The 23,126-nt window shown below is 39.3% G+C and overlaps 2 protein-coding genes across 4 annotated transcripts; both read right to left on the bottom strand.

Moving 5' to 3' along the window:
* Nucleotides 1-1,009: 1,009 nt before the first annotated feature.
* TMEM216 (transmembrane protein 216) lies at nt 1,010-7,424 on the bottom strand. Of its 3 annotated transcripts, none has more exons than XM_039344288.1 (5): nt 7,378-7,424; nt 4,430-4,531; nt 3,029-3,121; nt 1,959-2,160; nt 1,010-1,620 (listed from the first exon to the last, which is right to left on the bottom strand). In XM_039344288.1, exons 1-5 carry the CDS (start codon nt 7,388-7,390, stop codon nt 1,605-1,607), a joined length of 426 nt encoding a protein of 141 aa, XP_039200222.1. In that variant the 5' UTR covers nt 7,391-7,424; the 3' UTR covers nt 1,010-1,604. The 3 variants fall into 3 exon arrangements, with proteins under 3 accessions (XP_039200222.1, XP_039200220.1, XP_039200221.1); XM_039344286.1 differs by lacking the exon at nt 7,378-7,424 and adding an exon at nt 6,874-7,176 and having other exon boundaries at nt 4,430-4,576; XM_039344287.1 differs by lacking the exon at nt 7,378-7,424 and adding an exon at nt 6,874-7,176 and having other exon boundaries at nt 1,010-1,368; nt 4,430-4,576.
* Nucleotides 7,425-9,311: 1,887 nt separating this feature from the next.
* Nucleotides 9,312-22,773, bottom strand: TMEM138 (transmembrane protein 138). Its single transcript, XM_039344285.1, has 5 exons — nt 22,500-22,773; nt 21,680-21,910; nt 19,996-20,167; nt 10,525-10,600; nt 9,312-9,895 (listed from the first exon to the last, which is right to left on the bottom strand). Exons 2-5 carry the CDS (start codon nt 21,805-21,807, stop codon nt 9,783-9,785), a joined length of 489 nt encoding a protein of 162 aa, XP_039200219.1. The 5' UTR covers nt 21,808-21,910; nt 22,500-22,773; the 3' UTR covers nt 9,312-9,782.
* Between the last annotated feature and the right edge of the window lie 353 nt (nt 22,774-23,126).

Here is a 23,126-nt window from a genome sequence, read left to right as displayed (position 1 = left end):
CTATGTAGATGCTAGGGGTCGAAAATGACTTGAGGGTACATCATCAATCAGTCCATCAGAACACATTTGAAGATGCACTCTAACTATAACAGTTAATATTATTACCAAACTATACTCAAAGTACCTTGGACAGCTATTGTAATGGCAGAGATAGCCTCGACTTATAACTTTCATTTATTGTTAGGGATAGGCAACCTTGGCTCTTTTATGACTCGTGGACTTCAACTCCTAGAATTCCTGAGCCAGCACAGCTCAGCTTGGAAACCTCTCCCTTTCCCCATGGCTGGCTCAGGAATTCTGGGAGTTGAAGTCCACGAGTCATAAAAGAGCCAAGTTTGCCTACCCCTGAATAGTGACTATTCAAAGTTACAACAGCATTGAAAAAAGCAATTTATGACTTAACGACCATTACAATTCAGACTTAATGACCATTACAGCGTCCCCATGGTCACGTCATCAGAATTCAGATGCTTGGCAACTGACTCATATTTATGACGGTTGCAGTGTCCCAGGGTCATGTGATCCCCTTTTGCGACCTTCTAACAAGCAAAGTCAATGCGGAAGCCAGATTCACTTAACAACCAAGTTACTAACTTAACAACTGCAGTGATTCACTTCAGCTGTGGCAAGAAAGGCTGTAAAATGGGGGAAAATTCACTTAACAACTGTCCCGCTTAGTAACAAATATTTTGATCTCAATTGTGGTTGTAAGTCGAGGACTACCTTTAATTACTATAACCCTGTTACCTCCCATCCCCAATTGAAAATAAGGGAAGTATGTCATCAACAACTGCAACAAAAAAATTGTCCAGTCATGTGTGAAAGGTATGAAATTAAATTGTTGGGGCTGTTCCTTCATATAAACCTGGTTAAATCAAAATTTTCCTTGAACTTAAACACACAACTGAAAGTCTCAGCCGCTATAGCATGTTTGTTTGTTTGTTTGTGTGTGTGTGTGTGTGTGTGTGTGTATCTTTCATTGGTTATATCACTTAGAACTATCACATAATTACAATAGTTGAAAAATAAGTATTTATGTCAAGGGTATTGTAGAAAAAAATCAAGTGTCAATCACAAATTGCCAATACACAACAATGACAATACTGATTTCTAGGGAATGGACATCTCTCTTAAGAGCAGGGCACAGGCTGTAACAAATAGAATTGACAAAGGCAGCCTAACAAGAGTCATCATACACATGGTAAAGACTTGAGTCAGTGTCAGAATGTTTCCATTTGAAGAATCTGAAGAGTACAGCACTTGCAGGCAAAATCTATGCACTGGTTGAAGTTCACGGATTCACAGTCTTGAGACTTGCAAAAATCAGTCTTCAACGCCTCCAAGTCCAAGTGGGTCAATTGTTATGCTCTAGGAGACATACGAGGATGATGATGAGGACGTGCTTAGGCCATCCAGTCTAGGATTGGCAACTCTACTCTCAGGACAGCGCCTCAGCATGCCTGAACCAAGACTGGAACTATATCTTCTTTCATCTTTTCCAAGAAACCAGCTTGCCAACTTCATTCTGGGCTAAGCACGGAAATGGTTTCATGCAATTTCCCTTAATCACAAAGTGTTTCACATAGTGCAATCCACAGAGATTCTCAATATGAATCCAAACTGAAAGGATAAATAAATAAAACAAGGAAATAACATAAGTTGGGCTGAGAGAGAAAGTGCCTGGCCCAACGTCATCCAGATGACTTTCATAGCCTAGGCCAGGCATGTCAAACTCACAACATCACATGATGTCGCACAATGTATTGTGACTTTTTCCCCATTGCCAGCAAGGGGGTGGGCATGGTTTTGGCATGACGCATCCGGCTTGAGGGCCAGCAGTTTGACATGCCTGGCCTAGGCAGAACCTGAATTCACATCCTCTTGCTTTCTAGCCCAGTGCCTTAACCACTAGACCAAACTGGCTTTCCCAATAAATCCCAGATTTACAAGAAAATTACCTGGAAAAGGAGGCTAAAGTTAGAATGCCCAGTAACAGCTCAACTGCATAGAAGAAAAGCAAGATGGCATTCAAAATGGCCTCCAAACGCAAGGCGTAGGTCTGCAGAAGTAGATAATAGGCTGCCATCACTGCTGCTGGAAAGGTTAGTGCCAGACTGACAGCAAGTGGCACTTTCCGCTGGCAAAGGTTACCTTTGGAGCCTGCCAGATATAACATATGGAACACAAAACACATGGACCATTCAGCAGAAGTTAGAAACCATCCAGTAAACCCTTTGAGATGTTCATATGAGAGCCCACCAGAGAAAAAAATTGAGCAGCAGGACTGAAAGGCACTTCAATGCATGTTAACTTGAATTTAAATCTCTCCTCACAATTTTTTTCTGCCCCTTGTTTCATCTGGGTCAGTGATGCCTCAGATATTGCAACTTATATTCATTTGAATACAAACAGGACTCTCTTTCAGACTTTGTTCAACAGAGGAAAGTGGCACACAAGTGTTGAAGTTTTGCATATATAGCTCTATGCTCTGCACATCCCACTCTTAATATATTCTCATGACATAAAAATGACCTATTAGAAATAATCCCTCCTAAAATGAAACAATGGCATTCTGAGCTTTACAAATTCTCAGAATATGATTTCATATGATCACAGGTCAAGGGGAGCAGTCTGACCAAAGCTTACAATTCCATTCCCATATGTCAAGTTGTTCCATAGTTCCTAATTATTTCCAAACTATGGAATGTAATCTAAACCACACAAAGAAGGGATGTCCATTCCTATCAACATCCATTGGAGCTGAATAGGAACATTAAGAAGGCCTGGGCACAATATACAGTCATAAAATGCTGCTAGCATTTATATATCTGCCCAGGGTCATTTTTCAAAAACTCATATATGTTGTTCTCAGGGAGTCAGGTTTCATTACTGACAATTTGGTGAACAATCTGAAGGTGTGGATGGGACAACATCTAGTAAGTTTAAATGCCACCAAAGAAGCTCGTTTTTAAATGAGAAATGCATGTGCTACTCCTCTAAGTATCATTATGTATCCTCTGATGCTTACCAAAAAATATTCTTGTGACTTCAATTCCAAGATAGAGAAAAAGCATAACCAAGTCCAAAGCCAGATTAGCAGATGGATAAGGCAACAAGAGACCTGAGAAGATACACAAATGGGCACATGAATTGGAAGGAAAGCAAGGTACCCCTTTCCATCTATTATGGGTTTTCCCAAAAAAAAAAGAGAGAGAGAAATGTTTGATGTTGATAAGGATCAAATGTAAAAGCAGAGGCAGTGAATCTCAGCTTGCATTCATTATACTACAGTCAGATAACCTCCTGCTTTGTAAGGAATGGCTTTGGAACAAGGCAATGGCAAGCGACGTCTGAAAATCCTGCTAACAAAATTGTGAGGAGTCTAGGCACTCACCAGGAATTAACATTGACTTAAAGGCAGACATACCAATATATCTTTTTTTGCTGGAGATGGGAAAATTTCAAGATATATGGAAGCTGTAGACCAAGGCTGGAAAAAAAGAGCCGAGGTTCTCTCTACTCACCAACCTCAATAATTAAATTATCAAAATCTCCAGGATATGAAAAGCCCAGGAATGATAGACGGGAGAATATCTGTTTCCGGAACCTTAAAGTAAGGTAGGTAACACATTTAACTAGGAATTTTGCTAACACCTCTTTTTTTAAAAAGTGTTTCTTAAATAATCTGCTGGTTTCCAATAATCTGCTCTGTAATTTGATATCCATCATTACTAAATATTGGCACTCACGATATATCTGAATATCGGAAAAGAAAGCCTGAAATCGCTTGTCACACACATCTGAACTATATGTCCGGGAAAATATACAATAGCAACATCATTTGAACTGTTGGATTTTTGAGCTTTAATCAGCAGAAGTGCTGCACAGGTTCTGAGTTCTTTGGTTTTGGGGTTTGTTTTTTTGTGTGCATTAGGATTAGGGGGGAGGCTTCCAGGTAAGGTACATATGATGGCAGCAGGGAGCATTATCCCAAAGGAGGACATGGAGCCAGATGAGAAGCTCTGATGGCTTCTGGAAAGGGGTATCCAAAATCTATCTAATTTTTCACTGGTTTCAATAATTCTACTATAAAGAAGGGTTCTGTAAATAAGAGTTCTTTACAATCATAGGTTAAGTTAGAGCAGGGGTTCTCAGCCTTGGCCACTTTAAGACTTGTGGACTTCAACTCCCAGAATTCCTCAGCCAGCAAAGCTGGCTGAGGAATTCTGGGAGTTGAAGTCCACAAGTCTTAAAGTGGCCAAGGCTGAGAACCCCTGAGTTAGAGAATTAATGAGGAAATAAAAAGTCACACTTTTCTATGATTCACTTTTTTCAGGTAAGTAACAGATACTAAAAAAGAACAAAGGAGTTTATGCAAAGAGGAAATCTAAGTGTGCCCCCCCACTAACTTCTTATATTTTAGACTCACCTTTATAGACAAATATGAAAATCTCCAGCAAGAAGTATGTGGCATAATACCAGCCATTGAGGAACAATAGAATTTCCAGAGGTGTAGAGGAAAGTTGACGATCTGAGGGTCCAACCAAAATATTAATATATATATCTGTGTTTTCATCTTTTTTCAAAAAGAAATGGATTTAACTTACTCAATGTTACATCGAAAAGAATAGTTTTGTATACTGCAAACCTGATGATAATAATCTCTATTCTGTTATAAATTTAAATTGATATTCCTAAAGATTATTTCATGAATGTCTGTATGTAGAGTGACACCAGTTGCTAGAGGAACTATGATTTATATGCGGCTAGAAAAAGGCACAAAATAATAATAATGGCATGACAAAGTAGCAACAATGGTGCATTGGAAGATCTGCAAAAAATATCATTTGCCTGTAAGCAAAAACTGGTGGGATCATAAAATAGAGAAAGTCATAGAAAATGATAAAATTAAACTGCTCTGGGACTTCAGAATTCAAACAGACAAGCACCTGCAACATAACACCCCAGACTTAACAATTGTCGATAAGAAAGACAAAAAACTCTGGATAGTGGACGTGGCAGTGCCTGGAGACAGCAGAATAGATGAGAAAGAACTGGAGAAGATAACAAAATACAAAGACCTACAAATAGAAATAGAAAGACTGTGGCAAAAGCAAGCAAGGGTAGTACCAACAGTCATAGGCTCCTTGGGTGCAATCCCAAAACAACTGGAGCACCACTTGAACACCATTGGCATTGACAAATTCGCTATTAGTCAATTGCAAAAGGCGGCCTTACTAGGAACTGCTTCCATCCTGCGATGATACCTGTAATACCATCAAACATCCACATCTGCCTATCCCAGGTCCTGGGTAAGGACTCAATAGGTAGACAAAATGCCAAATCCAGTCTGAATATCTGGTTGACTGTGCGATGATCCATAATAATAATAATAATGTTGGAAGGGACCTTGGAGGTCATCTAGTCCAACCCCCTGCTCAGGCAGGAACCCTATACCATTTCAAACAAATGGCTGTCCAGTCTCTTCTTAAAAACTTCCAGTGTTGGCGCATTCACCGCTTCTGGAGCAGGTTGTTCCACCGGTTAATTGTTCTAACTGTCAGGAAGTTTCTCCTTAGTTCTAGGTTGCTTTTCTCCTTGATTAGTTTCCATCCGTTGCTTCTTATTCTGCCTTCAGGCGCTTTGGAGAATAGCTTGACTCCCTCTTCTTTGTGGCAGCCCCTGAGATATTGGAACACTGCTATCATGTCCCCCCTCATCCTTCTCTTCGTTAAATTAGACATACCCAATTCCAGCAACCGTTCCTTATATGTTTTAGCCTCCAGTCCCCTAATCATCTTTGTTGTTCTTCTTTGTACTCTTTCTAGAGCAGTGATGGCAAACCTTTTAGAGACCGAATGCCCAAACTGCAACCCAAAACCCACTTATGCATCGTCGGGTACCGAGTGTGTGTGGCCCATTGGCTGGGTGTGGCCAATTGGGTATGTGTGGCCCATTGGGTGGGCGTGGCTGCAGTGGTAATGGCAGACTGGGTGGGACTAAAAGTTCAATCAATCAATTCCAACTTTGCAAGATCTTTTTTTCCCCCAGGAGATGTTGAAATTGACTGATTGATTGAATCTTTTTTTTTTTTTTTTTGCACACAGCAGTGGAGGCCTAAAGCGAAAAGGTTTTATAAAATCCAGCTGAAGGCCTAGGACTGGGGCGACGGTGCACGTGCCCACAGAGAGGGCTCAGAGTGCCACCTCTGGCACCCATGCCATATGTTCGCCACCACTGTTCTAGAGTCTCAACATCTTTTTTACATCATGATGACCAAAAGTGGATGCATATTCCAAGTGTGGCCTTACCAAGGTATTGTAAAGTGGTATTAATACTTCACATGATCTTGATTCTATCCCTCTGTTAATGCAGCCTAGCACTGTGTTGGCCTTTTTGGCAGCTGCAGCACACTGCTGGCTCATATTTAAGTGATTGTCCACTAGGACTCCGAGATCTGTCTCACAGTTGCTACTATTGAGCAAGGTACCACCTATATTATACCTGTACATTTGGTTTTTCTTGCCTAAATGTAGAACTTTACTTTTTTCACCTCTGAATTTCATTTTGTTAGATAGCACCCAGTGTTCGTGTCTGTCCAGATCCTCCCGTATCTTAAGCCTATCTTCTGGAGTGTTGGCTATTCCTGCCAGCTTGGTATCATGTGCAAATTTGATGAGTTCCCCATCTATCCCCTCGTGCAAATCGTTCATGAAGATGTTGAAGAGCACTAGGCCCAGAACAGAGCCCTGGGGCACCCCACTACACGCTTCCCTCCATGTAAATGCAGTTATTCTTGTTCTTTGCAAATTTGACTCAGAGCAAATCCGTGTTCAAATACTTCAATATTATTTTAACAGACACAATGCTCACAGTTACAAACCGAAACGCAGATTAAAACCGATGTTCCACTGCGAATAGCAGGGTATATCAGAATCCAGCCTTCCATCACCCCCATTGCGACATCCGAAAGACGATTAAAAAGAATGCTGTTTCCTTTGAAATATGGGATTAAATGGGGCATCTCAAAGTTAATGCTCGAACAGGAGAGGTGCACCCCGCCAGGTTTCGGGGATGCCGGATAGGCTGTCTCTTTTACGGCAGGCTCCCCTTCCTTTCCTTTCCCTTCCCTGTGCAGTATCTCCTGCCACGGCAGCCTCTGGAATCCCGGGGCCAGATCCCAGCAGGACCCCCCCACCCCACCCCCTGCGACTGCACCGCTCCCTGCCCGAGGCCGGAGCATTCGAACTTGGAACCTGGAAGCGCCGAGAGACCGCATTCTCCCGCCCCCCCCCCGCGCCCGCGCTTCGTTCGTCACATGACCTCGCCGTTCCTAACAGCACCGGCACCCTGTCACCCGCCGAGCCCTCCACTTACGCCGAGGTGCCATCTTCCGTCTCCATGGACACCACTACGCAAAAAAAAAAAAAAAAACCCACTTCCGATCGGAAGTCAAAGGGGCAGATTCCCAGCTCCCATAGAGAGAGAGAGAGAAAGGCGCGGGTTTTGGCTCGCGCCGTCGGCTGTATGAATGGCTAGGGAGCTGCGCTGAACAGCCGGAGCTGCAAAGGAGTCCCATCCACTCTCGGGTCGGTCCTGGAGCGAGGCAATGCAGAGGCCGAGTGCTGAAGTCGTAGCCCGAGTCTCGGCGGCAAGCCACATTGCCCTTTTCCCAAAAACTTGAGGGGGACGAAAAGAGGCGCTTTCTCCGATACGCAGCATATCTTTGAGCCACAAATGCTTATCGGATAGCGCCTGGACTTGCAGCTTGCCTTTCATCAGCTGAGCTGCGTCACCTGAATTTTTCACCGTTTTTCTCTAAATGTAGGTACAGGTAGTCCTCGACTTGCAACAGTTCGTTTAGTGACCGTTCAAAGTTACAACGGCCATGAAAAAAGTGACTTATGACTGTTTTTCGCACTTAGGACCATTGCAGCATCCCCAAGGCCACGTGATCAAAATTCAGGAGCTTGACAACTGACTCATATTTATGAGATTGCAATGTTCTGGGGTCATGTGATCACCTTTTGTGAAATTCTGACAAGCAAAGTCAATGGGGAAGTCAGATTCACTTAACAACTGTGGCAAGAAAGGTCATAAAATGGGACAAAATTCACTTAACATCTGTCTCACTTAGCAATAGAAATTTGGGGCTCAATTGCGGACGTAAGTCGAGGACTACCTGTACTGTACGGAAGTTGCAGCGAAGGGCTTTGATGAGCTGCTTCCACCCATTTCTGTCTGCAATTGGAGCCACCCTGGGTTTGTGCAGCACATGGGACATCCAACCCTAGAGCAGTTTAATGCTACTACCCTCCAGTCTATGAGGCTGCACAAAGGATAGCAGTAGAAGTATGCTCTGCATAGCTGCTTTCAGTTTATTGTAAGGCAGTTTAAGCATTTGTTGGTAGTAGGAAAAACTCTCACTAAGGACTTTCCCTAAAGGGGCAGAAAGGAGGAGAGGGCTAGAACAGTAGATTCAGCCACCTGTCAAAGCCTGCTGTGGGTGGGTGGGTCTTTCTGCTTCTATTTTATGAAGGTGGGCACTCTTGGATTGTATGTTGTATTTGCACCATAATGGTGGGGTGTCAAAAGCTGCAACCTTCATTGTTCCACTCCAATGCCTCAGAGGGACGGATGAGAGAGGACAACAGAATCCAGCGATTAGAAATAAAGCTTTAGGAAGAAAAATTGAAGGTGTTAGGAGTGATTGACCTGAAGAAGACTGAGGAGAAAGAGTAGTACAGATAGAAGAGACTACAACTTACAACCACAATCGAGCCCAAAATTTCTGTTGCTAACTGAGACAGTTAAGTGACTTTTGCTCCATTTTACGACTTTTCAGTTTAGTAAATCACTGAGTTGTTAGTTAACATGGTTGTTAATTGAATCAAGCTGCCCCATGGGCTTTGCTTGTCCTAGTACTAGCCCTCCATAGGATTCTAATACTCTAATTCTAAAATATAAAGCTTCTTGGATTTTTTGTTTTAATATGTATGAAGATTTGCTATCTTAATCTGAATTATGTCCAACTCAAAAACGTTGAACTAATATTCAGATAACATACACTTTATTTTTGGCTTAGTATATTATGCAAATAACCAAGGCTAAATAAATCAAGGCTTTGCATATTCAGTTAACCAAGTTAAGCATGCTTCTTTCTCTGATTCTGATTATAATTATCAATTAGATTGATTCAAGGACAACAAAATAAATATATACACATAGAATATTACTTCAAAGCTTAACTTTGCATGAGCTGTCTGTTACTATGAGATCCTACAAAAAGAAAAACCCAAATCACACTATTGTTATTGTAAAATGGCAGGTTTATTTTCTTGTAACTTATAAAATAAGTACAAAAGAAAAAAGTCAATGAGAATACCTTTGCCTACTGTAAGGATTTGGAACTAATCACATTGCTCATAATAAAGACAAGGGAATCTTTTTATCAGAGGCAGCAAGCAGACTGAGAAAATATTCACAAAAACAAACTGCAGGACTGCTACCTCAAAGTTCTCAGCCAAACCAATTTGGCACTTCATGTATTCCTCAAAAAAATTACAACCAGCTGCTGAAAGTGCAATATGCAGACCTGAGAGGATAAGTGGAAGCCTGATAGTTATGTAGTGATAGAGACTCCACGAAGAATAGTGTTGTGGATTAAATCATCATATAAAATTAATATCCAGACTATTAAAAAATTAGAAGAAAACTTGTCCCAGGATACTGATTGAGGTCTCTTTAACATTCCAGCATCTCCATATAATTCAGAAGTAGTCTCAACTGCGGACATGAGCAAATTCTTTCCGTAACCAAACAGAGTCTTGATAGAAGCGTGGATCCCCCAGATGAACAGCTGTTCTCTTGTAGAAATAGTAATATAGCACAGCCACTGCAATAAAAAAAATTGTGTTATTGAAGTTCTCGAGTCCCCCCTTCCCTTTTTTGTGTATCTTGAAGTCATTCTTAATCCCTGATAACTCTATGGAAAAGTTCATGTAATTTTCTGGAAATCATTTTTCAGAAGTGATTTGCCACTATGTTCTTCCTAGGGCTGAGGGAGAATGACTGGTTCAGACTTACCCAGATGGCTTTATACCTAAATCAGGACTAGAACTCACAGTCTCCCAGTATTTTACTTCAGTGCTTTTAAATACTGTGTCAAACTGGCTCTCCAATTTCCAGTCAAGGAAAATGTCACCATTGTTCCGGAGGGGATTTCTAGTTTGGAGGAATATTCCAAAACCGCTCTAAAGTATTTACTAACAAATTTGTGAAAGGGCATATGGTTTGCATGCAAACTCCAGCAACTTCATAGAGGGCTTGGAAAGGCTTGCCTGAAAATTCAAAGAATCATTGGCTGGTGACTATACATATCTAATGTCTGATATCTGACACAATTCCTACATTTCTCATATGCTGTCCCATCTATTTACATAGGAAAAATGCTGACTACGCCATCTTCATTTAAAAGTTCAGAAGTCATGACACAAAGGAAAATTGATATAACTTAATTCTTACCTAATCTCTGGAAAACAAACAGAATCTGCATCCCATTAGTCCATATAAAGATGTTTGAATTTTCCCAGCGGTGGTTCTATTTAAAAGAGAAAAGCATAAAAAGCATAAAATATCTTCTATCCAATATTTCTATAAGTGGAAAGTAGGATCAAGTTTTTCTCTTGAGATGTCAGTAGAGTTTACCATCAAATAATTAAACATTCTACAAATGCAAATATGCAATATCGTTTAATGCGTACCTAATCCCCAATGTATTGTTTTGTGTTCAAACACTTCTCATGCTAATTGTTCAAATTTCTACTGTTTGGCCAAAGACAGAATGATGAGTTTCCAAAACAAACATACCCATAATAAGTCCCAGTAAAAGTAGCATCTATATATAAACATGCAACTAGGATTTAATTTGATTTTACCCAGCAATTTTATTTACCTTTTAATATTGATTCCTAATACCACCTTCCCAGCTGGACATTAGTTAACTAACTGGCAGATGGTTCTAATAATTTTTTTTTCAAATCTTGGAAAATCTATAGCTAAAACTTAATATTCATTTAATATCAGTTTGCCCAACTATAGCTCACTCCAAGCATTCAGGTTTCATAAAAGAAGAATTTTTTAGATTGTAATACAGGAGTGAATGAGAATGGGATAAGGAAGATTTTTCCCCTTAATTTATTATGATGGACTATTTAATTTGGGCTGACAGACAGCTTCAAGTCCTAGATTGACACCCTCTGTCTTAGGTTTTTACATCTCTATCATTCTTTCTCACTGCAATCTATTTTTGAGGATAAGATCCCTTGTCTCAAATTGATGCACATATCCAAATGACAATATGGATTGAAATAGCTAACTTTGATATTGTTACACTAATGTTCCACTGATTTTGTCAAGTGCACTTTGAAGGATAGATTCCACAGATTTCTCTCCAAGGGAAATCTTCTCTTTCAGCTGCCTCTATCTCAAGAAACTGGATTGCTTGGAGATAGTAATACCTGGCAGAATAGTTTCCCCTGTCCCTCTGGAAGACCAGGAATGTAGATACCTGTACAGTTTATGGCCAAGTTAATCCTTAATCTTTAAAAAGCCACTTTTAAAAAAAGCAAGAAAATGGGATGCCAAAAGAGGTGTGTAGCAACTGATCCATTGGGAGTAGGAAAATGAATTCTTGTAAAGATATTATCTCAACATGGAAGTTACAACAGCTCTGAATATAAACCAATTTAAGAGGCCGCAAACAACATTCAAGATTTTTAAAGAGAACTGGAGAGGCTCTGTAGGAAGCAAGAATGCAACAGCCTAATGATTGATGTACATATTGCTGTGTTATAGTGACAGCAGTTTAAATCCCATCCATCCATGACTTTGGAGAAATCTCAGTCTTAATCTATAAATGGAACATTTCTGATAAAACACAAAAGGCTCTGAGTTCCTAGAGAAAAGACTAGGAATATTTGCAACAAATACATAAATTATTTTCTTGCTCTATCTCAATTTTTTTTCTAGAACAGTGGTTCTCAACATTTGTGTGACGGCGACCCCCGTCACACAAACGTTCTGCGCATGCGCGGCACCGCGCGCATGGGGGTGCCGCCCCCCATGCGCGGCGCCACCCCCATGGCGGCGCCACCCCCATGCACGGCGCGCATGCGTGGCGCCACCCCCATGCGCGGCACGCATGCGTGGCAGCGCCCCCTGAGGGGAGAAAATGGCGGATCGCCTTCTTTGGCGACCCCCGAAAAATGGTCGATCGACCCCAAATGGGGTCGCGACCCATAGGTTGAGAACCGCTGTTCTAGAACTTCTGTAAAGTACAATCAAAAGCCTTCACTTTTCCAATTAGGATATATTCAAATATAAAATGGTAAGCCAAAAAGTAAAGTATATTACAGAATTTTCTCTTTAATTCATAAATACCTGAATCAATTGGAAAATTGTGCACCTGTATTGCTCATTCCTCTGAGAAGCCCTAGAACTCATGTTTCCACTTTGGTTATAATCAAAGTAAAATATGATCACTAAAACCACACCTTCCTCCTTCAAATCTGTTTTACTGATTAAGCAGTCAGACACCACATGGAAAGTGTCAGTGCTGGAGAACATAGAAAGGTTAATCGGATCATCAGATTTATAGAGCACGTCAGACTTGTTCTAGCTACCAACAATAAGTCCCAGGAAATCCTCTTAAAATCCTGACTAAGCAAGGTTTTGGCCAAAACAGTCTAAGCAACTGAACCTAGACCATTCTCCAAGCTGACAGCTTTATCAAACTGCCTGAAAAGTGTTAGTTTCAAATATAGAAAAAAGCATAAAAATCAATTAAAGAACAGATGCTGAAAATAGGAGATGCCAAGAGACAGACTTGGACTCTGATACCTGATAAGATGTTCACTAATTAATTAAAAACTAGACATATTTGGAGGCTATCTACATATTCTCTTCTTACAATCGGTGTGTGATTGATTATAATGTAAAATAATGTCCTGATGAGATTGGCTGTACCCTTTAACAATTTCAATAATAGTTACAGAAAAAGTACAATTGCTGTTAAGTATTTATGTATTAAAGTCATCTCATAGGTTACTTGTGCAGTTATTATTATTATTTTATCCCACCTTATAAATATATGTAACTCAAGAAAGTAAATGTTGCTGTATTCCGGTCTATTTTCCCTTGACTTTTTTATTAAGAATTTTGATTACAATAATAAACTAAACTTAGAGAACAAGAAGAGAAAATATAAAAACAGCAGGAAAAAAGAAAACAAATAGTAAAGAAATAAATATATAAAGAAGTGATTTCTAACCTACATCAAGCAAGTATAAACAAATTTAGTAACTTTTCACTCCTTATGAGATATCTCTTCATCATATATTCTATTCATTATCTATAAGCAAATCCATAAAACATCAACTTTTTCAATCCTGGAGTCAGCAAAAGCCCATAAAGGATTGCCAGGACTTTGAAAAAAAAAAAGGTTTTATTATACATTTGATCAAATAAATTATATCCCTTCTTTTTTACTTCTAATAGTTTTAATGTTTTCTCCAGTCAAATATTGTTGAGGGATTTGATTTCAATTCTTCATCATATCACAGTTTTCTAATAGCCTTCTTTATAGATCCAATAAGAAAATATTTTACAGATCATTTTTTGGTTTATTATTTATATTTCCTTTTAGTTTTAAAAACTTCAGCCAGTTTCTTTTGTATATCCAATGAAGTGTCCTTTTGCAAATAATTCTCTTGGCCTGTCATTTGTAGTTCCACTTTTGGTACTTTCTCTGACTTGTCAAATAAAATTTGTTCCACATCTGTCATTGCTGCATTAACATCTTTTAGACCAGTGGTTCTCAATCTTTTTAATGCCGCGACCCCCAACCAGTCGTAAGTCGAGGACTACTCAACTGGTGCACATCGTTTGCAGAATGGGACTTTTGACGGACTCAGCAGGGCAGAGACAGCCTGGACAATTCCTATTGGCTTTTGAAAGCCAATAGAATTAGACTCTATTCAAGAGAGTCTATTCTATTGGCTTTCAAAAGCCAATAGAATAAAAGGGAGTAGCACAGCTAAGGAAAAGGGGGGAAAAATGGCGGACTGCGTTGTGTGGCGACCCCCGTGAAATGGTCGTTCGACCCCAAATGGGGTCCCGACCCACAGGTTGAGAACCACTGTTTTAGACATAGTCTATCTAGAGTATTGTACTTACTAACTTCAGGATCCATTATTTAAAGATCTCCTTTAACGTTTCCAATCTTATAATGTTTTTTATTATTCTGTAAGTCTGAGTATTTACAGGTTTTATATTTTTTTTCTTGTACTTGAAATCTTTAGTCCCCTCTAAGTCCAGTTTCCAAAATCATCACTTATCTTTTGTTATGACTTGCAATTACCAGGATAATCAAAATAAATCTGTTTCCCATGACTCGTTGTTTACTTGGTATAGTTAATTCCAAAATCTTATCGCAAAAATCAGTATTCAAAATTTATCTGGACCCTTAATCCATTTATAATTTTGTTAGCTCAAAATCTTTAGTTTTTTGCTATTTATTTCAAATTCTTTAATTTCTTAATGTTTTAATTAATTTTTCTTTGGTTCAGAGTTGAAGATAACTTCACCCAATGTCTTTTCACACTTGTTATTCCAAAGGTCTTTAATAGCTTTAAGATAATTAATAGGTAATTTCCAAAAGAGATTAGAAAGTGAGACTTGTGAATTTAGTGTCCTTTAAAACAGGGCTTTTCAACCTTTTCACCCATTGTACCACTTTTAGGATATGGCAATATCCAAGTACCACCAGTCGCCTAGCAAGGTGTCAAAAACGTGATGACACCCCCCCCCAAAAGGAAAAAAGTGATAAAGTACAGGTAGTCCTCAACTTACAACAGTTCGCTTAGTGACTGTTTGAAGTTACAATAGCACTGAAAAAAGTGCCCCCCAAGCCACAGCCGAGCAAGACACCTGCCTGCCTGCCCGGCCGCGCTCTTCCTCCTGTCTGAGGTTTTCATTGTTGTGAGCATTTCTGTGGAGGATTGGTAGCAGGAGTGGGGTGGGGGGTGTTTGGTTTTTATTCCCCCTGTCTGCTGGGTGGTTGCAGCAGGTTTTGGTCACTTCACATGACCCTGAGACACTGTGATCATCATAAATATGAATCAGCTGCCAAGCATCTGAATGTAAATCACAAGACCCGGGAGATGCTGCAACATTCCAGCTGATCGGTGCTTCTTCTGGGCTCAGCAGAAGTACCAGGATCAGTGCTGCTTTCCAGCTGATTGGTGCTTCTTCAGGGCTTAGCAGAAGCACCAGGATCAGCGCTGAGCTGCAGCTGGATCCTGGCGCTGATCATGGCGCTTCTACTGAGTCCTGACAGTCCCGAAGAAGTGCCAATCAGCTGGAAAGCGGCACTGATCCTGGCGCTTCCACTGAGCCCTGACAGCCCTGCAGCTCCAGCCATCTCTCGCTCAGGCTTGTGCGGTGCTGCCACCGGTTCAGCTCATTCCCCTCCCCCACTACCACTTTTCTAGGATGGTCACGTACCACCTGCCAGGTGCCAATGTACCACAGATGGTACCCGTTACCACTGGTTGAAAAGCCCTGCTTTAAAAGGTTGAATTGCAGTTGCAAGCTAGGTGGCTCATCCCTTCTTCTTTCAATGTTCATGGAAAACCACTATCCTGTGATCTCTTCATGAGGAACAGTTATTTGGAGCATATGTGGAGATCTTCCATGCACTCCTTATATGGAGAGACTCAAAGGGATTGATCTATTCATTGGTTCCTTGACAGCCACAGATCTCAGCTCCACTTTTGCAAAGATGTCTTAAGTTCACCATACCTCCCCCAGAAGTCCCCCATAATGACAACCCTGTGAGGTGGATTGGGCTGAGGGAACGACTGGCCCAAAGCGAGCTGGCTTTCATGCCTAAGGCACGCCTAGAAACGTGCAATCTCTTGCTTTTTAGGTCAGCACATTAGCCGCTACACCAAATATGTCCACAGGTTTCTGTAAGGGTAAATGAAGGCTGGAAGATAAACAGGCAGTTGAAGGCGTAATGTCATTGGTTGTAGGAGATTTACCACAGGCTGAACCTATTGAACAGAGCTTGGAGGTAAAGGATGATTTAAAAGAACACAGGATGACTCGTGCTGCGTATAGACGTAAAGAAAAGGAGCAGAAGCAGATGGCTAATTCTGGATCAATAATACAAGGTCCGATTACTACAGAGCCTGTGGAAGGGACATGACAGAAGAGATCAACGGCTGATCTTCAAGCAGTGTTCCAGAGGCTCTAGGCCACTAAGAATGGCAAAGTTTCTGACATGGAATGTTAATGGCTTGAATTCACCACAGAAAAGAAAGAAAGTATTTCACTACTTGAAACAACATAAGAATGACATTGTTTGCTTGCAGGAGACTCATATTGCTGCGAAAGATCAAAAGCACTTGATTAATTCTCAGTTGGGATCACATTTTATAGCTTCTGCCCCAGATAAAAAGGGGGGAGTAGTTATTTATGTAAGAAGAGATCTATCAGCTAGATTAATTGAATCTGATATACAAGGAAGATATGTTATTATTGATTTAGTGCTACAAAGCAAGAAATTTCTTATTATTGGATTATATGCTCCTAATCAACAACAAAAACAGTTTTATAAGTTGTTACATCATAAACTAATTCAATTGGATTATAAATCTGTTATTATGATGGGTGATTGGAATGGTGTTTTGGATTCAAGTAAGGACAAGAAGGGATCTTTCAAAACTTCCAATCATTCTAAATTACCTAAGGCTTTTTTTGATCTGAAAGAGAATTTGGAATTTAGAGACATTTGGCAAGAACAGAATATGGAGGACAGAGATTTTACCTTTTTTTCAGATAGGCATCAATCATTCTCCAGAACTGATTTTTTTTAAAATTACTACTGATTTTTTCTCCAGGGTCAAGAATGCTAAGATCTTTCCTAGAACATTGTCGGATCATAGTCCTGTATGGTTGGAGTTATTTGCTGAAGATGGGAATAGAAGATCTTGGAGACTGAATGAAAATTTATTTAGATATGAGAGGCTTTCGCAGAAATGTAGAGAACATTTGAAGGAATTTTTTGTTTTGAATATGCATAAAGGTACTTCGATGGCAATGGTTTGGGATGCTAGTAAAGCTTATATGAGAGGGGTTTTGACTCATATGAATAATGGACATAGGCATAAGCAGATGCAAAAACGTAAAGAGTTGGAAGAAGAGATTAAATTGAAGGAGAAGGCCTTTATTTTGAATCCATCGGATAATAGATTAAAGGTTTCTACAAATATGTTGAAAGAGCAATATAATATGTTAATGGATGATCACATTGCAACTAATTTGCGTTATGGGAAACATAACACGTTTTGTAATGTAAACAAGCCTGGTAGGTGGTTGGCTTATCAATTACGGAAGAAACAGAAATCATGTATTATAGAGAAAATAGAATATAAAGGTAAAGAGGTATACCAACAAAAGTTGATTAAAAAGAGTTTTTTAGATTTTTATACAAAATTATATGCTAGTGAAAATATACAAGTTTTAGATATAGATAAGTATCTATAGGCAGCACATTTTCCTAGACTTTCAAATCAACAACGAAAGGAGATGAATTGTTTAATTACTTCTGAGGAAATTATTTTGGCAATTAAACAGTTAAAAGTGGGTAAGGCTCCTGGTACAGATGGATTATCAGCAATTTACTATAAAATATTATCTGAAGAGATGATAGAACCATTAAAGGAACTTTTTAATAGTATCCAGATTGGAGGAGAAGTGCCTCCGTCTTGGAGAAGGGCTTTTATATCGCTGATTCCAAAGGAGGATCAAGACCTTACCCAGCCTAAGAATTATAGACCTATATCGCTTTTGAATACAGATTATAAGATTTTTTCAAAAATATTGGCAAATAGATTAATGCAAGTTTTGAAGCAAATGATTCATAGTGATCAGTCTGGATTTATAACTGGAAGATATATGAAATATAATGTAAGACAAATTGTTAACTTAATTGAGTATTTGGATAAGAACAATCAAGTCCCTGCGGCATTGATATTTTTGGATGCTGAAAAAGCTTTTGATCAGTTGAACTGGCAATTTTTATTGAAAGTTGTTGATAAAATGAATTTTGGGGATAAATTTTTATATTCTCTTAGGGCTATATATCAACAACAATTGGCACAAATCATAATTAATGGGGGATTAACAGAGACATTTAAAATTGAAAAAGGTACAAGACAGGGATGCCCGTTGTCGCCACTGTTGTTTGTTTTAACATTGGAGATTTTACTGATTAAAATTCATGCATCAACTATAATAAAGGGAATAAAAATTAAAAAGAATGGTTACATTGTTATTAAGATTGTTACATCTTAATAAGGGTCATTAGAGAGCCACAAAACAAAAATAGCAGCGTACATTCTTCCTCTCTGATATCCCAAATAAATATAGACTATCTTTAGGAGTGCAGGACCTTTAATTTTTTTAATTAGAATATTGTATTTGTTATATAAGTTTTATGTCCAACAATACTGAGTAGAAAAATCAACATTTATAATGACTGCAAGGGGAGGATGCAGTATATCAATAAGAGTATTTGGGGTTCCAATTTACTAAACATAATATTGGCAACGTTAACAATCTGTAATAGGGCATTTATATGGACAAAATATGCAACCACTGTTAGGCCTCTCATTCAATTACCTTAGACATAGATAGCACATATTCAACATAAATACCTATGGCAAGTGAGAGACATTCCCCATTATAAATTATACCTATCAAGAATAAAAATTCTATTTATTTGAAATTACTAGAAAACACCTGACCAATTCATGTGTATGAACCTATGTGAGATGAAATTGAAAGACTGAACTGTCAAAAAAAAAAGTATATTAGATAAGAATTTGCTATGCAGGATCAGTTGAAAGTCCTCTTGGATCTAGCTAAACATGTCAACATGATCAATAGTAATAAAATGGTAGAATTTGTCCATTTTTCTCTAAAATGCACATGGTGTCATGCAAACATAGAGCGGTTAGTTTAAAGTTCAGTGTGTTTTAAAAACCTAGCCACCTGGATTAATTCAGGAAACCAAGTATATGGTGTAAAAAAACCAGTAAAGTCTCTTCTAACTTAAGACTTTACATTTTTAAAAAATACAAGGAAAATTCCTGGATTATGTAAACTTAACTACTTGCATCTTAACTTACATCTTAGTCACACATGCCACATCAGAGCTTATGTCATCGATCAACTGGAGAGAGGATACTAACCTAACGCTTACTGTACAACAAAAACAATAACATGACTAGTACACACTTGGTCTCTGCTGATCCACAAAGGAAAGGATAATCTAACATAGTAATAAAATCATATAATTAATTTTTTAGACTTGAAAATTCTCAAATCCAACTTACAATTAGTTTCTGTTCTACAAATTATGCATGCATGGATTATGTACAGAAGTAACTGGGATGAAATAAGTTCTCTGCTTGTTTGAGGGAGATCATACTACTGTAGAGATAGACATGGAAATCTACAAGCAGTATTTTGCAAAAGATTTCAGGTATTACATATTTTTATCCATTGCACTCCTTTTTATAGTATCCAATTGTTTTTCCTTTTAAATTTTCTAAGTTAGTCACAAATGGAAAACATATATTACCTTTAACAGGCTCACATGGAAAATCACATTCTTCTACCCACCCTCATTCTTGCCAGCACTCCTCCAAGAAAATTATTATTATAGGTTTAATGTAATGTGTATTGAACAGATACATATTGAACAGATGTGTATTGAATTCAATGACGGGAAAAGAAACTACTTAAGCACAATGGATTTCAGTATAAATTTTATCTACTTAAGCACAATGGATTTCAGTATAAATTTTATCTAATTTCAATATTCAAGATAAATCTCTTTAAGAGCCAAACATAGTTGTTTCTTACCATGACCCATATGTGAAAAGATATACTCAAAGCAAGGTATGCTGCTGACAGGATAATAGTTCCTTTAAATTTGTGAAACAGGAGATTAACCAGGCCGGCTTGAAAAACAAAGGTGTTGAAGAACATGAGGAAGATGACGATGACATTGAAGAGGATGGTAATATCTTGAATGCTGTAAGAAAAAAGACCTTTTTTTTTTAATGAAGCAGAGATTGACATAGCCCCATACATCCTACAAAAATGGGCTTGCTTTTTACAAGCAGAGAACACAGCAACAGGGATGCTGAAATCTTTTTTGCCTATCTTTCCACTGGGATATTACTGTTTCATTAATAACAAGAAAAGGAGATCCCAAAGCTCTTGTTTAAAAGACTGTCATGGAAATAAGAGTCACATTGAGCTCCCTGTTTGCCATCAGTTCCATTTTTCTCTGCTATTCCCTAAGCACAATGATCTGAATAATACATCATATACATAGAAATGTTTTAGTATATTGTTCAAAACAGCACAGGTTACCAGTAATATGTACAATTCAATGTTAGATTTTAAAAATATTTTTATTTTATTTTAGTTTATTACTTCACATCAATCAACTATTGTCTGGCTTTCTCTATGTTTTCCTGAATGAAAGTAAGCCAGGAAGAGCAGAAACTAAAAATACAATTCTATGAATGTTTACCCCATTCATATTCATATTCATTATAATATACCCAGTAGACATTATTCTTTGATAAGTGGTTTGTGGGAGGGACTCTGAGTTAAGTCTTGATTTCTGGCAAATGAACAACTGGACAAGTTGTTGCAGTTTTCTGTGCAATAGTTTTAAAGTTGGCTTGCCTTCTTCCTAGGGATAACAGAAAGTCAGCAGCTCCAAATCACTACTTGACTGCGTGCTTAAGATGGGACTAGAACTCAGTCACCTATTTTCCAGCCTGGTGCCTTTAGCCACTACACCAAAGTGTTTTGTTTCTTAGCCTAAAACTGCAGTCCTATGCATATGGGATCAAACGGCTTGCTTTTATGGCTTTTTTAAAAAAAATATTGTAAACCATCTAGAGCAGTGGTTCTCAACCTTTTTAATGCCGCGACCCCCAACCGGTCGTAAGTTGAGGACCACTCAACCGGTCGTAAGTCGAGGACTACTCAACTGGTGCAGCACCGTTTGCAGAATGGGACTTTTGGCAGGCTCAGCAGGGCAGAGACAGCCTGGACAATTCCTATTGGCTTTTGAAAGCCAATAGAATTAGACTCTATTCAAGAGAATCTATTCTATTGGCTTTCAAAAGCCAATAGAATAAAAGGAAGTAGCACAGCTAAGGAAAAGGGGAAAAAATGGCGGACTGCGTTGTTTGGCGACCCCCGTGAAATGGTCGTTCGACCCCAAATGGGGTCCCGACCCACAGGTTGAGAACCACTGATCTAGAGTCACATTTGTGAGATGGGTGGCCATATAAATATGATTAATTAAAAAGTCTGGTACAGACTGAAACATTTCTCTATGAATATCTCATAGAGAATCTTATAAAAATATCTACAGTTCCCTTCATGGTCCACTTTGGTCTTGAAAACAGTTTTAAAAACTACAGAACTCTCAGGCATTGCTTTCACTTTTTTCCTGTTATGACAAAACCAAGTAAAGAAAAGAAAACATACTAAGAAGCATATACAAGTCTTTACTACTCACATGAAAAGCACAAGCTGGATGACAGGAGCCATGCGAAGCAATTCTGAGAAGGAGTTGACAAAGAGATCATAGGACAAGAGGAGGAATTGCAAAGACAGCACCAGGCTGTAATTGCTAGTCTGGAGCATCTTTCTTCCCTAAGATTCTGGGATCTCAGCATCTGCATTCCAGGCAGCAGAACCAGCTTCTACTCATGTTAGGAAAGAGGCAAGCTTCCTCCAGATAGATTTGCTGGGATGGAAAAGTGAAGGGAAAAACAAGTAACAATGAAAAATAGAGACACACATCTTATTAATTGCTGCTAGATGCATACAGTTTAGGTCAAATCCTAATAACGAAAAATGATCAAGCACTATTCCTTGAAGAAGGGCAAAAAAGGAGTTCTTGCTAAATTAAAGAAAATATATATATATATTTTGGTGCCTTCGAGTCATTGTTGACTTCCGGTCACTGCCTGGACTAATCCCTGCAGGATTTTTGGGCAAAGACTGACCTAAGGTAGCCCTACTAAGCGTGGACTAAAACTCAGGGTCTCCCGGTTTCTAGGCTGGTATCTTAATAGCTACAGCAAATTGGCTCTTCATTACTGATTTTTTTATTGCCAACATAATGTTTATACTTGGTACGGAACAGAATACTGCATTGTTTTTGACATCGAAAACACGGCCTATAAGTCAACCCGCATTTCTAGACCTGGGACAGGAGACCACGGGGGCTGGGTGTGGGGGGGGAGAGGCTGCTGACTATCTCCTCGGTTTATCAGTGAAAAGGGGAAACGCCCACTTCTAAGATACAGGACTTCACTAAGTGCAGGACTTACCCGCGTTACACAAGTCCCCTTCAACCGGAGGCTACGCGATCTCTCATAGGAGTCGAGTGCGCTCCCTTCTCGGGGATTGAATACAGCCCCGCGTTGTGTAAGTCACGAGAAACCGGAGGAAGTGAAGCCACTGCGCCGGGGCAGCCCCCGAAGAAGAGCAAACGGTGCAGGACAATTACTTTGCGCCGCCACAATCGGTCCCCATGGCGATAGAGTTAGCGGCGCGGAGGAGGCGCCGGAGCCAGCACGCCCGGAAGTGCAGCCGGAGCCGCAGAGATCATGGATGCCTAGAGGCCGAGGAGTAAGTTCAGGACTGGTTGGACGATTCCTGACCGCACCATCGCCTCGATCCTCAAGCGGCCTAAGGAGGAGGTGTTACTGGTATTACGGAGTAGCATGAGCTCCCCGCTCTTTCTTCATCGTTAAGCAAAACGATGGGCTCTATGGAATAGGAATGTCATTTAGCGTTCCCATTGAATTTTAGCTCGGTTTATGTTTTATACATGCCTACTGGGTGGAAAGGCTATTGAAATCAGTGAAACATACTTGGAAAAAAATTCCAGGGTTGTAGTTTAAATAAAACAACAAAAAAGGAATTAAAAAAAACATATTAAAGCCTCTTCCAGC

The sequence above is a fragment of the Crotalus tigris genome, unplaced genomic scaffold (genome assembly GCF_016545835.1).
Source record: "Crotalus tigris isolate CLP2741 ecotype Arizona unplaced genomic scaffold, ASM1654583v1 scf7180000017899.1852299, whole genome shotgun sequence".
Classification (NCBI taxonomy): Eukaryota; Metazoa; Chordata; class Lepidosauria; order Squamata; family Viperidae; genus Crotalus; species Crotalus tigris.
Note: the sequence above shows the minus strand (reverse complement) of the source record. Positions and strands in the feature narration are given on the sequence as shown.

Excerpts from the sequence above, each read along its gene's own strand:
- TMEM216 (XM_039344286.1), bottom strand. The coding sequence starts at position 7,024 with ATGCCCCATTTAATCCCATATTTCAAAGGAAACAGCATTCTTTTTAAT. Across the intron at positions 4,577-6,873 it reads CTGCGTTTCGGTTTGTAACT|ATGAAAACACAGATATATAT; the intron begins GTGAGCATTGTG and ends TTTTGAAAAAAG. Across the intron at positions 2,161-3,028 it reads AGTCACAAGAATATTTTTTG|GCTCCAAAGGTAACCTTTGC; the intron begins GTAAGCATCAGA and ends TATATCTGGCAG.
- TMEM138 (XM_039344285.1), bottom strand. The coding sequence starts at position 21,807 with ATGCTCCAGACTAGCAATTACAGCCTGGTGCTGTCTTTGCAATTCCTC. Across the intron at positions 20,168-21,679 it reads ATCCAGCTTGTGCTTTTCAT|CATTCAAGATATTACCATCC; the intron begins GTGAGTAGTAAA and ends TTTTTCTTACAG. Across the intron at positions 10,601-19,995 it reads CTTTTCACATATGGGTCATG|AACCACCGCTGGGAAAATTC; the intron begins GTAAGAAACAAC and ends TCTTTTAAATAG.